The 12,713-nt window shown below is 38.0% G+C and overlaps 1 protein-coding gene across 22 annotated transcripts in view; it reads left to right on the top strand.

Moving 5' to 3' along the window:
- CDC14A (cell division cycle 14A) overlaps positions 1-12,713 on the top strand; it is a 151,552-nt gene that overhangs the window by 107,030 nt on the left and 31,809 nt on the right. For all 22 annotated transcript variants that reach the window (XM_077120117.1, XM_077120115.1, XM_077120111.1 and 19 more), the window contains one exon: positions 6,363-6,593. In XM_077120117.1, coding sequence (XP_076976232.1) covers positions 6,363-6,593 — 231 coding nt within the window. The remainder of the gene's footprint in view (positions 1-6,362; positions 6,594-12,713) is intronic.

Here is a 12,713-nt window from a genome sequence, read left to right as displayed (position 1 = left end):
TGGCCTTAGAGGTAGAAGACTAGTTCTTCTGAGGGAACATAAATTGAAAACCCTAGTTTTGATTTTTAATTCTTTCATCACCACCAGAATTTTTTCTTTTAATGTCTAATTTCATTATATATTGTTATTCATGCATTGCGATTTCATCATTTTTTTTGGATTTCCCAAAGTGTGCTTTTTATTTTATGTCTGTTGCATCTCTAACAAGGAACTCTGCTTGAATCTTGCGTTTCATCTCTGGATGTGCAAGCTAGGTCTAGAGAGTTAAGCTAACAAATGGGAGACTCTACTGTGAAACCAGAGTCAGATCTCACTCTTGAATTTACTAATGAATTGTTTCTGCTCTGGATATTTATTAATCTCTGTCATATTGGGTTGTTAGGAATAACACGTTGATTGCCTGAGGAAACTGCTTCCTGACAGGTGGTTTTTCCAGACAGGATTGGTTAAACCTACCTTTGGCCTTCTGTACAAAATTATCTGACTCAGGCCCAGAAAATCTTAGTAGATGTATTGTTTCAGCAGTGGTTTTGTTGTTGTATGCTCATATGGCAAAGCAGAAGGGATTTTGCTATTTGAGCTCATATATTTTATGATATATGAGATGTAATTTAAAGAATAACTTAAAATATTTTTATAGATGTAATGCTTATTTAAAAATGAAGAAAATATAGGTAAGTTAATAAAAGTATAAAGCTAACCTATAATTCTATCCAAGTTTATGAATTTTAAAAATCAGTGGTGAGATTATTAGTGTTCTAACTTTCTTCCATGTGCTTCTCCATTTTTTTTATTAGTAAACATTTTTCTGTATGTCTGCACATACATACACACACATTTATAAATATATTCTTTTTTACAAAAATGGGATCATGTGATACATTTACTGTCGTATAGCCAGTTTTTTTCATTTAACATATTATAGACTTCTTTCCAGGGCAGTAAATGTAGATCCATTTTATCATTTTCCATGACTCTATTGTACATTATTCCATTACATGATTGTGCTATAATTTAATTTATTTTTGAACAAATTTGAGGTTGTTTACAGTTTTCACTTTAAAAAAACTAATGTGGTTGGCATATATATTCAATGCAGCCTTAGTTTCTTCTTTAGGATACATTTTTAGAAGTAGAATAATTCTTCATTGTCAAAATCTTAAAAATTTTTTTGTCCCGTTTTGCAATAAAGGAAATAATAATAGCCATCTTTGCTTACATGCCAGGAATGATGCTAAGCCTCTTGTACATATATCACCTGTTTAATGGTCAGAACCATCTTCTGGAGTAGATGATGGTAATTTTATGGAAGAAAACGGGCACTTAGAGGAGTTATGTAACTTGCCCAGGTTCATGCAGTCAGTAAGTGCAGAGTCTGGATTCAAACAAGGGTCAATTTGATTTCAAGGTCTGTTTTTTTTTTTTTTTTAAACAGAGGAAATACATGTTCAATGTAGAAAATTTAGGTAAAACAGATAAAGAATAAAAACCACCTGTAGTTATATAATTTAGAAATAATATCTAACTTTTTTCTATGCATATATTGTGCCTATGCACATTAAAGCCAAAAAGTCTGAAAGTGCCACTAATTTTTGCCTGTCTTTATGATGCTTAGAACAATTTCATTTAAGACTGACATTGATAAACTATTGATATTTTACCTGACTCCTTATTTTACTTTGACTCCCACTAGAAAGTTCATTACAAAGGGCTGTAACTTTTAAAATCTTTTTTAAATTAAAAAAGTATTTTGGTGAATCTCATAAATTTCATCTAGTTACAGGAAAGTTTTTCTTGTCACTTTTTTTTTCTTTGAATTGAGAAACCCCGTGTTTCCTGAGAAGCTGTGGAAATCATTTTAGGGACTTGTTAGTAGAAAAGCTGAGATTTTTAAGGAATTAATCAAATAGCTGTTGCTAGGATGTAGCAAAAGGAAGCCCTAAATTCTTGGGATCTGGGCAGAATGCATTATAAGTGTCTTAAGTATGCATTTGTGTCAACAGTGAGCAACTCAGCATTTCTTTCCACCTCTTGATTCACATTGTTTTGAGGGAAGAGCACTACTATTTCTTGTGCCAAACAATTTAAAACATTTCTGCAAAAAATTTTAAAGTGGCAATGTCATTCTTAACTCTGTTTGGAAAAAAAAGCACAGAGAAGGATAACTTGAGACAGAATCCCAACAATTTGATGCATCTCCAAGTTCATTTAATGAGAACAGCCTATTTTAAAGAGCTGGGCAGGCTTCAGCCTGGCTCTGCCCCTTCCTAGCTGTGTGAACTTCCTGGAGTTCCTCAGCGTCTCTGATCTTCAATTTCCTCATATATCAAAACTGGGAAATAAGATCCACACTGCAGGAATTCATTAAGGATGAGAGTGTCTTGCATAGTGTTGAACACATAATAGATGGGTATTAGATAGAAAAACATTTTATTTTTCTTCCCTTAATTACCTTCCATTTTGCAGTTTTTACTTTTAATAATAGTTGGGTGAACTAGCCACTTAACTCTGCTATCCTTCATTTTCCTCAACTTTAAAATGAGAGGTTAGAAAGCGATGCAGTTTAAGATCTCTTTAGTTCTGACATTTTGTTTCTGTGTTTAGTTAGCAAAACTCCCTTGTGCCTGCAGGCTGCAAGTGATTTAACTGCTGTTAGTGCACCATCTTGTGGCCAGATAGAGTAAGGGCTTTGTGAATGTGAGTTCAGCTCCACGTCTCCTTGAGGATTCCCAGAGAGCAGTGCACTTTGCTAAAACCAGTCTTCCATCAGAAGCATCCAGATACATTGACAACATGCATAAACAGTTGTTTAGAGGTCACAGGATATTTTAATTGAAATAGTTTTGTGGGTTTTTAAGAAATCTGCTCATCACCTCTAGAAAGTACAATCTAAGGTACATCAGGCTTTGGGATCCCATTTAGTTCATCACAGTCTTCCCTTAGCTAATCACTGCATAGTATGTAATATGCATATAATGTTCCTTTATTTGGATGCCTAACAGATAGAATCAAGTTGATCTTACCTGAAATCAGCCCCAGTCTGGAATCTGACTGTCGGGGTTCAAACCATGACTCTTGGTCTTACTAGCTGAGTGTGCATGGCCCAATTGACTTTTTCCAGTACCACTAATTGGTTAATTGTAAAGTTTGAATGAGCTAATCAACATAAAGCACTTGACATAGTGCCTGACACATACTAAGTACTCAATATAGTTTAAGTGCTATTATTATTATCATTATTGTTATTATCTTAATGTTGTTTTATGTTTGGACAATTTTATCCAGTATTCTTATCTCAAAAGATACCTATTGATTCTCTTAGTATTCTGTTCATGACTGTAACCCATGATGCCACTGACTCCTAAAGGAAATTCATATGTGAAAATAGAGGTTCTTACACCTTGGTGAGGGAGGGAGATAGACACCAAGGCGTTAGCACACCAGGTGTTAGCAGAGTGCATGGTGGAGGTGCAGGGTGTGATAGGAGCCCAGAGGCAGAAGCCCTCATCAGCCAGCCTGCCACAAATAAGCCAACTGGAAAAACAATTTGATTTTTTCAAGTTGAAAAGCATCTGTTTTCTCTCTCTCTATTTGTTTATGTTATTGTTTCTATCAGAAGATTGCATGAAAGCTCTGTATTTGTTTTCTCAAAAGTAGCATGGCTTGTGAATCTAGGCTGTGGATTTGTTAGTCCAGCCTTCCAGGCCTGCTGCTGTCCCTGCTGTGACCTTGGGCAAGGTTCCGGGTTAAGGCTCTAAGTTGCAGGTAGCTGAACAGGATGATCAATAAACATGGAAGTATGTTGGGTTGGCTCACAGACTCTGGGTTTAGAAAATGAACAGAATACAAAGGAGATAATGCATCAGCAGGGTACAGGCTAGAAAATGAAAACCACGCTAGTTCTATCAAATGGGAGGGGATTTAATTCAAGGAATTTGTTACAAGAAGGCTAAAAAGTATTGAAGAAACCACAGTATTATGCAGGAAACAGCTATTGCTTCTAAGGCTGGCAAAACGAAAAGGAAGAGGTAGGGTTGTCAGAACCTGGGCGTTCTGAGTGGAAACCAGAGGCTGGTGTTTGGATGTGGGGGTTGAGGGAGAGATAGTGAAGCTGGGCTCTGACCTCAGAGGGAAGTACTTCTGGATGGTGCTGGTTCTTGACTGTGATTGATGCTGGGAGTGCCAAGCTAAGTTGCAAGCTTTTGCTACTCCTACCTTCTGCTAAAGTGATAATTGCAGGAAAATAAGAAGTCCCTTCTTCCTCCTCCAGCCTGCAATCACCTTTTTAATTTGACTTTCATTTTTAGACCTGATGGGAAGCCAGATGAGCAGGTAGTCCGGGATATGTTATATATGGAACACAGCTTCAGCATCACAGAGCAGGGTAGGACTGACCTGGAGATAAGATAAAATAGGAAATGCCTAGCATAAGCAGGATCTAAAGTAGTAAGAAATACAGCCAGGGACACAGTGTTGGGCCCGCCTGGGTCACTTAACTAGCTTTTGCTGCTGCCATCTTTGGAGCCCACCATCATGAATGAATTCTGAAGAGAGCATCTCATTTGGTATGCTGCAATTCAGTGAGTCCTGAATGGGTTACAGGTGTGGCAAACAGTGTGCTGAGAAATTACCCCATAAAGCTTGGGGCTGCTGGGTAAGGCCTGGTGTGACCAAAGCCCCCAGTGATCCCCTTGGTTAACTGGCCCAAACTGGTTCTGTCTCTGTGACCCAGCCAACTCTGGTGGACCTAGTAGTTCCCACCAGTGCTCATGCAATGGATTATCCCTCAGCAGAGGAGAGTGCAGAGGCTGAGAACCTGCTGTCCCCCCACCCCCGCCAAAAGAAAACTGGCCACATTTTTGAGTAAAAATAAAAATCCCAACATCTTTTAATTTCTTAATGGGATTCATTATTCTGAATCCAACAGGCTATTCCAAAGGATTAAAAGAGAATTTGTATACAGTTGGATTGGTACATAGTTGGTGCTTAGGAATCATTGATCTCCTTTGTGGGGGATTGTATTATAGACTAAGGCTGCACATCTGTGAAAAGGCTTTAATTGTAATTGAAAATTATATGTCCAGTGGAGACCAGTGCTCTAGGGGGAGAAAAAAGCACAAAGAATCATTCCAGGCCTACTGGGCACATTTGAGTGCTTCAGGCATGCCTTTGTTTGGGGGTTGGGAAGAATAGGCTGCCACATTTTGAATCCTAGAGATCAAGTTTATTTTTTGTTTGTTTTTTTTATTTGGCTTTTAAAAAGGGAAAATTTATTAAGTTGTAAGTCCACAGTTGGAAAGACATGAAAATGTCTCAACTCAAGCAAGGCTATAGAAATGTCCAGTCTAAGGCATCCAGGGAAAGATACCTTGGTTCAAGAAGGCCGATGATGTTCAGAATTTCTCTCTTAATTGGAAAGGCACATGGCAAGTATGGCAGCATCTGCTAGCTTTTTCTTCCAGCTTCTTGTTTCATGAGGCTACCCCAGGAGTGTTTTCCTTCTTCATCTCCAAAGGTCTCTGGCTATGTGGGCTCTGTTTCTCTCAGAATCTGCAACCGTTTCCAAAATGCTTCCTCTTTTAAAGGATTCTGGTAAACTAATCAAGACCCACCCGGAATGGGTGGAGTCACAGTGCCCTCTACTCAAAAGTTCATACAGACAATTGAGTGAGCACATCTCTGTGGAGACAACCTAATGAAGTTTCCAACATACAGTACTGAATAGGGTTTAAAAGAAACCATTGCACCCACAAGATTGGATTAAGATTAAGACATGGCTTTTCTATGGTACATAAATCCTTCAGACCAGCACATCAGAATACTGGGTATAATTCTGATTTTCCTTAGTCCTATCCAGATCAACTTCACTCATATTTCTCGAAGAAGTCTGATCACTTTTTCAGCTTTTTAAAATAGTTGCAGAATAGGATAATTCTGACTTTCATAGAATGCAAAACAGATTTAAATTATCAAAATGATAGCAATTTTAAAATCCAATACAACAATAAACAGGGACAAAATGGAATTGTGTTGTGCATTTTTGCCCAAATGTTGACAATTTCCCTCCGCCTGTTCAAGCAGCATATTAAAAAGTGATGCATTTGTACAGTTCTCTTCCCATTTTTTTTTTAGAGGTCAAGTTTTTAAACTTTAATGAGCTGCTGCCAATATTTAGAAACACTGCAGTGTTTATAGTCGTTTAGACTGCTGCTTCTAGGGGTGCCCCATGAACTCTCCTATGAAACCGTTGACTCCTAAGCTCCGCTGAGATTTGTCAACTTTATCCTTAAGGGTTTTTGTTGTTCTGGATTATGTTCTAGATTATGCATTTAGCCTACTGCTTGTTTTTTTCCTCTATTTAGGTTATCCTCTTCACGCCCCTGAAGCCTACTTTCCTTATTTCAAAAAGCATAATGTGACTGCGATCGTGAGGCTGAATAAAAAGATTTATGAGGCCAAGCGCTTCACAGATGCTGGCTTTGAGCACTACGACCTGTTCTTCATCGATGGCAGCACACCCAGTGATAACATCGTGCGAAGGTTCCTGAATATCTGCGAGAACGCAGAAGGGGCTATCGCGGTTCACTGCAAAGGTGCGTGCCTCCCTGTGCCTCTGAAAGGGGCGAGCCAAAAAAAAAAAGCAAATCATATAAAACAAAATTAGTGTCTTAGAAAAACAGGAAGCTTTTTTTTTTTTTAAATGTCAAAAAACCAAAACACAAAACCATTTCAATAACCCCTTTCTTCAGGAGAGGAGTGCTTGAACGGGGGCAGTCAGTGTGGTGTGGCTTTCTTGGCAGCACACTGTTTCTGACCTTCCCAAGCCCATACTCACTGATGCCATCTGCCCCAAAGCAGGAAAGGAGCAGCAGCAGCCTTCTTAGGCTGGCACAAACACTTTAAATAGGTAAAACTGTCACGAGATAAGGGCCATTTATTCTTTCTCCTTTTCTTTGAGAATTTCCCATCTCCTTTTCATTCTCTTCCACTGTGCGTGTTATTTTCTGCTCCATTTTCTGAACCAGTTATGTAGTCTCTCATCTCACCTTTTGCTCCTCTCCTTTCCTTATTGTTCTTTTTTTTTTTACTTTTTTAATTGATATATATTCACATACCATGTAATCATCCAACGTGTACAATCAGTGGTTCACAATATCGTCATATGTAGCTGCTCATTTATCATCACAATTGCCTTTTTTTCCCTTTTTTTGTGAAAAATAACATATGTGTAAAAAAGCAATAAATTTCAAAGCACATTGCAACCATTAGCTGTAGAACAGATTTCAGAGTTTGGTATGGGTTACAATTTCATAATTTTAGGTTTTTACTTCTAGCTACTCAGACTAAAAGAAATATCAATGCAATGACTGAGCAGCCATATTCATTTCTGAAACCCTACCTTCTTTGTATAACTCCTCCTTCTCCTTTGATCTTTCTTCAACTCTTTAAGGGTATTTGGGCTATGCCCATTCTTTCTTTTTCATGTTGCAAGAGGCTGCCGATAACATGGGGTAGGGGGATGGCATTAGCTGGTGTTCTGGGGAGGCTGGGCCCTCTGCATTTCAGGACTCACCTGGTCCTGGGACCCATCTGGAGGTTGTCGTTACTGTTCTTTTGCATCATGGAACAGAGGGTCTTCCCAGGCCCCTTGCGGGGGGACTGTGGCATACTGAGTTAATCAGATAGCTTACTTGCCACCAATGTATACTGCCTCTCTGAATTAACTGAACAGCTAGGTTATGTAACCAAATCTCTGGTTTCTGGCGTGGAATGGGGGTCCTTTGGGGCAGTGGTTATTAAGATGAATGGAGGTGTGGGGCTGCCAGATATAGAAAGATACAAGATTTCCAGTTAAATTTGAATTGTGTATGAGTAAATATGAGTATGTCCCAAATAATGAAACATACATTCTATATTTTATCTGGCAAATCCTATGTCAGTTGCTCAGAAAATCTGAAATAACATTTGCACTAAGCTAACCTGTTAGATTCCGAGGATGCTCATTTTAGATTTTCCAATGTGGCAGGAGGTGCTCGACTGGGATCTTTGATTTCGGTTATGAAATCCTATTGACCACCCCTAAACGAAGCCTCCAGTTCCTCACATGTGACTTTTCAGAGTGTCACTGGGTGGTGCTGTTCTCGTGGCTGTGAGTCTGGGAATTGGTTTCTGCAGTGTTTTATGCTAATTCTCTAGTAGGTGTTGGGAACGGTACCATTCTTTTCAAGTGCCTAGTGCCTTTGTAACTGACTTTTTCAGGCGAGCATGGCTTTGGTTCTGACAGAAATTAAAATACCATTTTGTAGGCCTTGTTTCTATGTTTAAGATTCGTGTAGGTGGAGGTACTTTGCTGAACATGTGAGCAGCTCAGGGAAGCTGCATTTGCCAGAGACCTGAAGAAATGAAATGAGCAGCACGTGGCCCCTGATTTAGATCAGGTCTCCTTCTGTCAGGCTTTCTCCACGATTGACACAGCCTCCTCCCACCGTGCTTCGTCTCCTAGCAGGATGGGGTCTCTGGGCTTGGAGTGCTGGGTTGCTGGGTGCTGCTGTTTAGGTTCTAATCAGGCCACAGTGCGGGAGAACTGGTGTGTCCCAGGTGTGATTCATTTGCACCCTAAGTTTTCCTTTTCATCCCGTTTTTGTTAAAGATTTCCCAGATCCAAGAAAAAGCTTGGATTTCAAATATTTCAAATGTCAGTGGAGCTTGCAAGCTAATGGGAATGTAGCAGCTACCAACGCTTGGTAGGAGAGGTATTCATGTGCTCTCTTTCAAAATTTTGTTTTGTATTATAAAAATCAGTTTATTTTACTGAAACTAATTTGACCTTATTTACTTTAGTCAGTTTTTACACTTTCCAAGTCATATAGTTTATCGGTATATCTTAGCTTAGATTGAAAATTAAAGGGAGAAGAGATATAAAGCTTGCATTACATTTCAGCATCTTTCCTGATAGTATTCCTCATCTCAGAAACAATGTGAAAATAAAACTCTCTGAGGTTGAACATTATTGTTACAGGTATTCTCTGTATTATATCCTTAGTATGTAAATGTTGACATTTTAAGAAATATATTTATTTTACATTTTGTATAAAATCAGAACCTTTAGCTTGAAGGACAATTTTTTTTATGGGAAGGTCACATTTACATGTTGTGGCATCCTTAGAGTGTTATTTCATTTGCTTCCACATGTAGGATTCTTTAGTAAGGATTACACATTCAATTTAATTACAGCTGTATTGCTTTTAATAGCATACTTATCTACTATAGGCCTGTTAATTATTTTGACATCTGTCCTAATTAAGTCAGCTTAATTTTCTGGGAATTCAAGCAGCACTGAGGATTTTAATTGAACTAAAAGAAGGAGGGAGTAAGAATCTTGTCCTGTGTCAAATGAACTTTGTGAGTTGCTGGAAAGAGAATGAATATGTCACGCTTCAGTATGAAGTTAGATACAGAGACTAACTAGAAACTAATTCACTGGGAATATGTGAAATCTTACAATGAATCAATATCTGCAGTTCATCTTGTGGTTGATAAAAGGGAGGGTTATGAATTCTTGGAATTTTCTGGCACAAATAATAATTATTATAAAAATGGGAACATGAACATTGTGTTGTTCCAGTATATGATTATTGATGTTCTATAGGGATTTCAGAAAAATGCCTGGAATTGTAGAGCAATTGTCGTTTGACTTGGCATAAATAGAATACTTTTCAGTGTCTTGTCGAGCTGTGCCAGGGAGCCCTTTAATTACAAATGCTTAAAACAATTTTTTTCAAGTTTTTATAGAAACTTAGTGAAATGTTCCTATTCTGTTCAATTGTGGTAAGAGCTCCTAACTATTGAGTGCTAAGTACATTCTTTTTATAGCTCTAAATTACAGATTTTGTAGAGAGGTTAGTTTTCTTTAAAAGGGGAAAGAACTTTAGTTTGAGGAATTTGGAAATTTTCTGCAGCATGTTTTTTGGTTGTGAGTGTGCCTAGGAGCCTCACTGAGGGAACCAGGCAGCCCCTTGCATGAGGAAGGGAGCAGTGAGGATTAGTGAGTTCGTGCTTTCTTGCATAATTGGGTCCAGAGAGACCCAAACCAGTGACTTCAAGGAGGGACTCTGTAAACTAACAGGGCCCTGGCTTTTGCTCGAGGCCGTTCATTTGTGGTTTATCCATATGGTTACTTGTAGTCTTGTCATGAATTTGGGGAACTAAAGACAATAGGATCTGGGCAAGAACCGAAAGGAAAATTAGTCTCAATTCTTAGTGTTAGAGGAAGAGACACACTGAATTCCAGTTCACTCTTTTCTAAAAGATGTTGGTATTTGATCTGGGACAAGAGGCCTTTCAGGATAAAACAGGTCACGCACACAAACACACAAACCATCTACTAATAAAACTGTATGTTTAATTTTTTAAAGGAAGGGTAGATAATGCAAGGCATTGTCAGCACATAAGCTTGATTGTGATTTCATCTGAATATGTATATGCATTCTTAACCCAGGTGATATCACCCCCAAGGGGGCAAAATTAGGTAGGGTGCAAAAAAATTCATATTCTTTGTATGTATGAACCATAGATAAGTATACTGTCCATATACAGTTATTCATTACCTGTGGTATTAAAATTTTAAGGGGGAGGGTTTGCATTTGGAAAAAAAATGTCTAAAATATCTCCTGAAAGTGGGGCATGAGCAATAATGAAAAAATAAAGGCTGAGAAACTGATTTAGAGACATACCTTTTCCGCATTTCAACATCTCTGAAGTTAGGATGCATCTTACGATGGATATGACATCATGGTTAATTGGGAGCATTTTTTCTTTTTTAGTGCAATTTAAATAATAGTGTTTGTTATAACTGATGGTGTTTTAGATTTGGTGAAATATTATGTATTTCAAAATATTGAGATTAGAGAAGATTCTCTTTATTATTTGACCAGAGAAAGCTGATGAAAGGCTCCCCGCAAAAGCAGTGCATTCTTACCTTATCAGAAAACCAAGCCATAAACTTTCTTCTGTTTCCTTTCCTAACTAAATGTTTTCATGGATGAAATCAATGTTGTACCAGCTTATCCGGCCAGAAATGTCAGTCATCTTTAACTTTCCCTGTGACCCACTGAAAATGGATTTCTAATTCAGCTGTTTCTCTCCATTACCACTGACTATCCTTATCTAAGCCCCTGGCAGCCCCTCCTGCCCCAGCCTTCCAACTTATCTCTTGATTTCAGTCTCTGTTCTTTCCAATTCATATCCATCTTTTTTTTTTTTTTACATGGGCAGGCACCGGGAATCGAACCCGGGTCCTCTGGCATCACAGGCAAGCATTCCTGCCTGCTGAGCCACCGTGGCCCACCCCATATCCATCTGTTTTTATCATGTAACTTTTCCTGCCCCCAAACTCATGGCAGCTTCATAGTAATTGTATGTTTATTAGCTATTGCTAATATGAATTCTGTAATACTTTAAATGAATTGAATTTTATTCATCAATGCATCATCTGCATATACTTGAGAAGAAATAATCCATATTTCCATGAGACATGACAAAATCAGTCCTCAGAATACCATGCATATATGGATTTAGGAACTCCTGACAGTAACTTAATGTGTCTTCTGTCCACAGATTTATAACCTACTTTACCCAACTTCAGGCTTTAATCGGGTCCCTCCATATCTACCCAACCTTATTTTCCACTTTACACACACACTAACATATTCTCCATAGACTATCCAGCCAGGTTTTCACTCACTTGATACCTCTGTCCAAAATGTTCTGATCTTTCTGTTCTTTAGCGTCTGCTAAAACTTCTTGACATCCAGGGACACATTCCTTGAAGACATCAATCTACATTTTCTCCTGCTTTCTTTGAATGCCTAGTTTCAGTTTAAACCTAATTTCTTTACTTAAATTGCTTTTTGGTTAATATTCTTGTGTTCATAACTTGTTCAGCAACTCATCATGGTCAAGAATTATGTCCTATACTTATATCCTATTCTTGCTTATATCCTTATACACATGAGCAGAACCCTGTCCCGAGTTAACTTGTAAGCAATGAATTAATTTATGAATAGCAGAACCTAATGTTTAAAAACAGATACAAATACTTTATCTTTCTGTAAGAACAAGTTTGTATGTTAGGAACAGATGTTTAAGTAATGGGAAAATAGCACAGGACCTTGCTCATGGGTGGTACTTAATAAATAAACTCATAGTGATGAATTTAATTTCAAGAAGCCACAATTGAATTGAAAAGATTTAGAGAAGTCAGTGTAAGTAAGCATTATTGGCTCAGCATCCTGCTTGTGTTCTTCATTCCTGCATCCCCATATTGCCTAGTACACAACGAGTGGCTAAATGTGAATGAACGGTGCGTGGAAGGAAGGGAGGCTGGACACCTGGTGAATTTTAGTCCTAAATTCCATAGTCACTTTTATGCTAATGTGAGTCCATCGTTTAGTATTTTGGGGTCTCAGTTGTTCTGGTACAGGAGCAGTCACTACTATTTTTGAGAACCTACCTTCATAGGTTTTAAAATATTTTTGGAGAAGAAGAAGGAAGCTGACATATTTAGAAAAACAGATTTATTTGTAAAGCATTTTATATTAAAAACATTCATTTCTCTGGAGAGGGGAAATATATAAGAATTTGTAAAAACACTGAAGAAATCAGGGTTCACGTTAGTAATCATTACTTCATTGCAAATCATTTCCAGTTGTATT

This window comes from Tamandua tetradactyla, chromosome 11 (genome assembly GCF_023851605.1).
Source record: "Tamandua tetradactyla isolate mTamTet1 chromosome 11, mTamTet1.pri, whole genome shotgun sequence".
Taxonomy (NCBI): Eukaryota; Metazoa; Chordata; class Mammalia; order Pilosa; family Myrmecophagidae; genus Tamandua; species Tamandua tetradactyla.
Note: the sequence above shows the minus strand (reverse complement) of the source record. Positions and strands in the feature narration are given on the sequence as shown.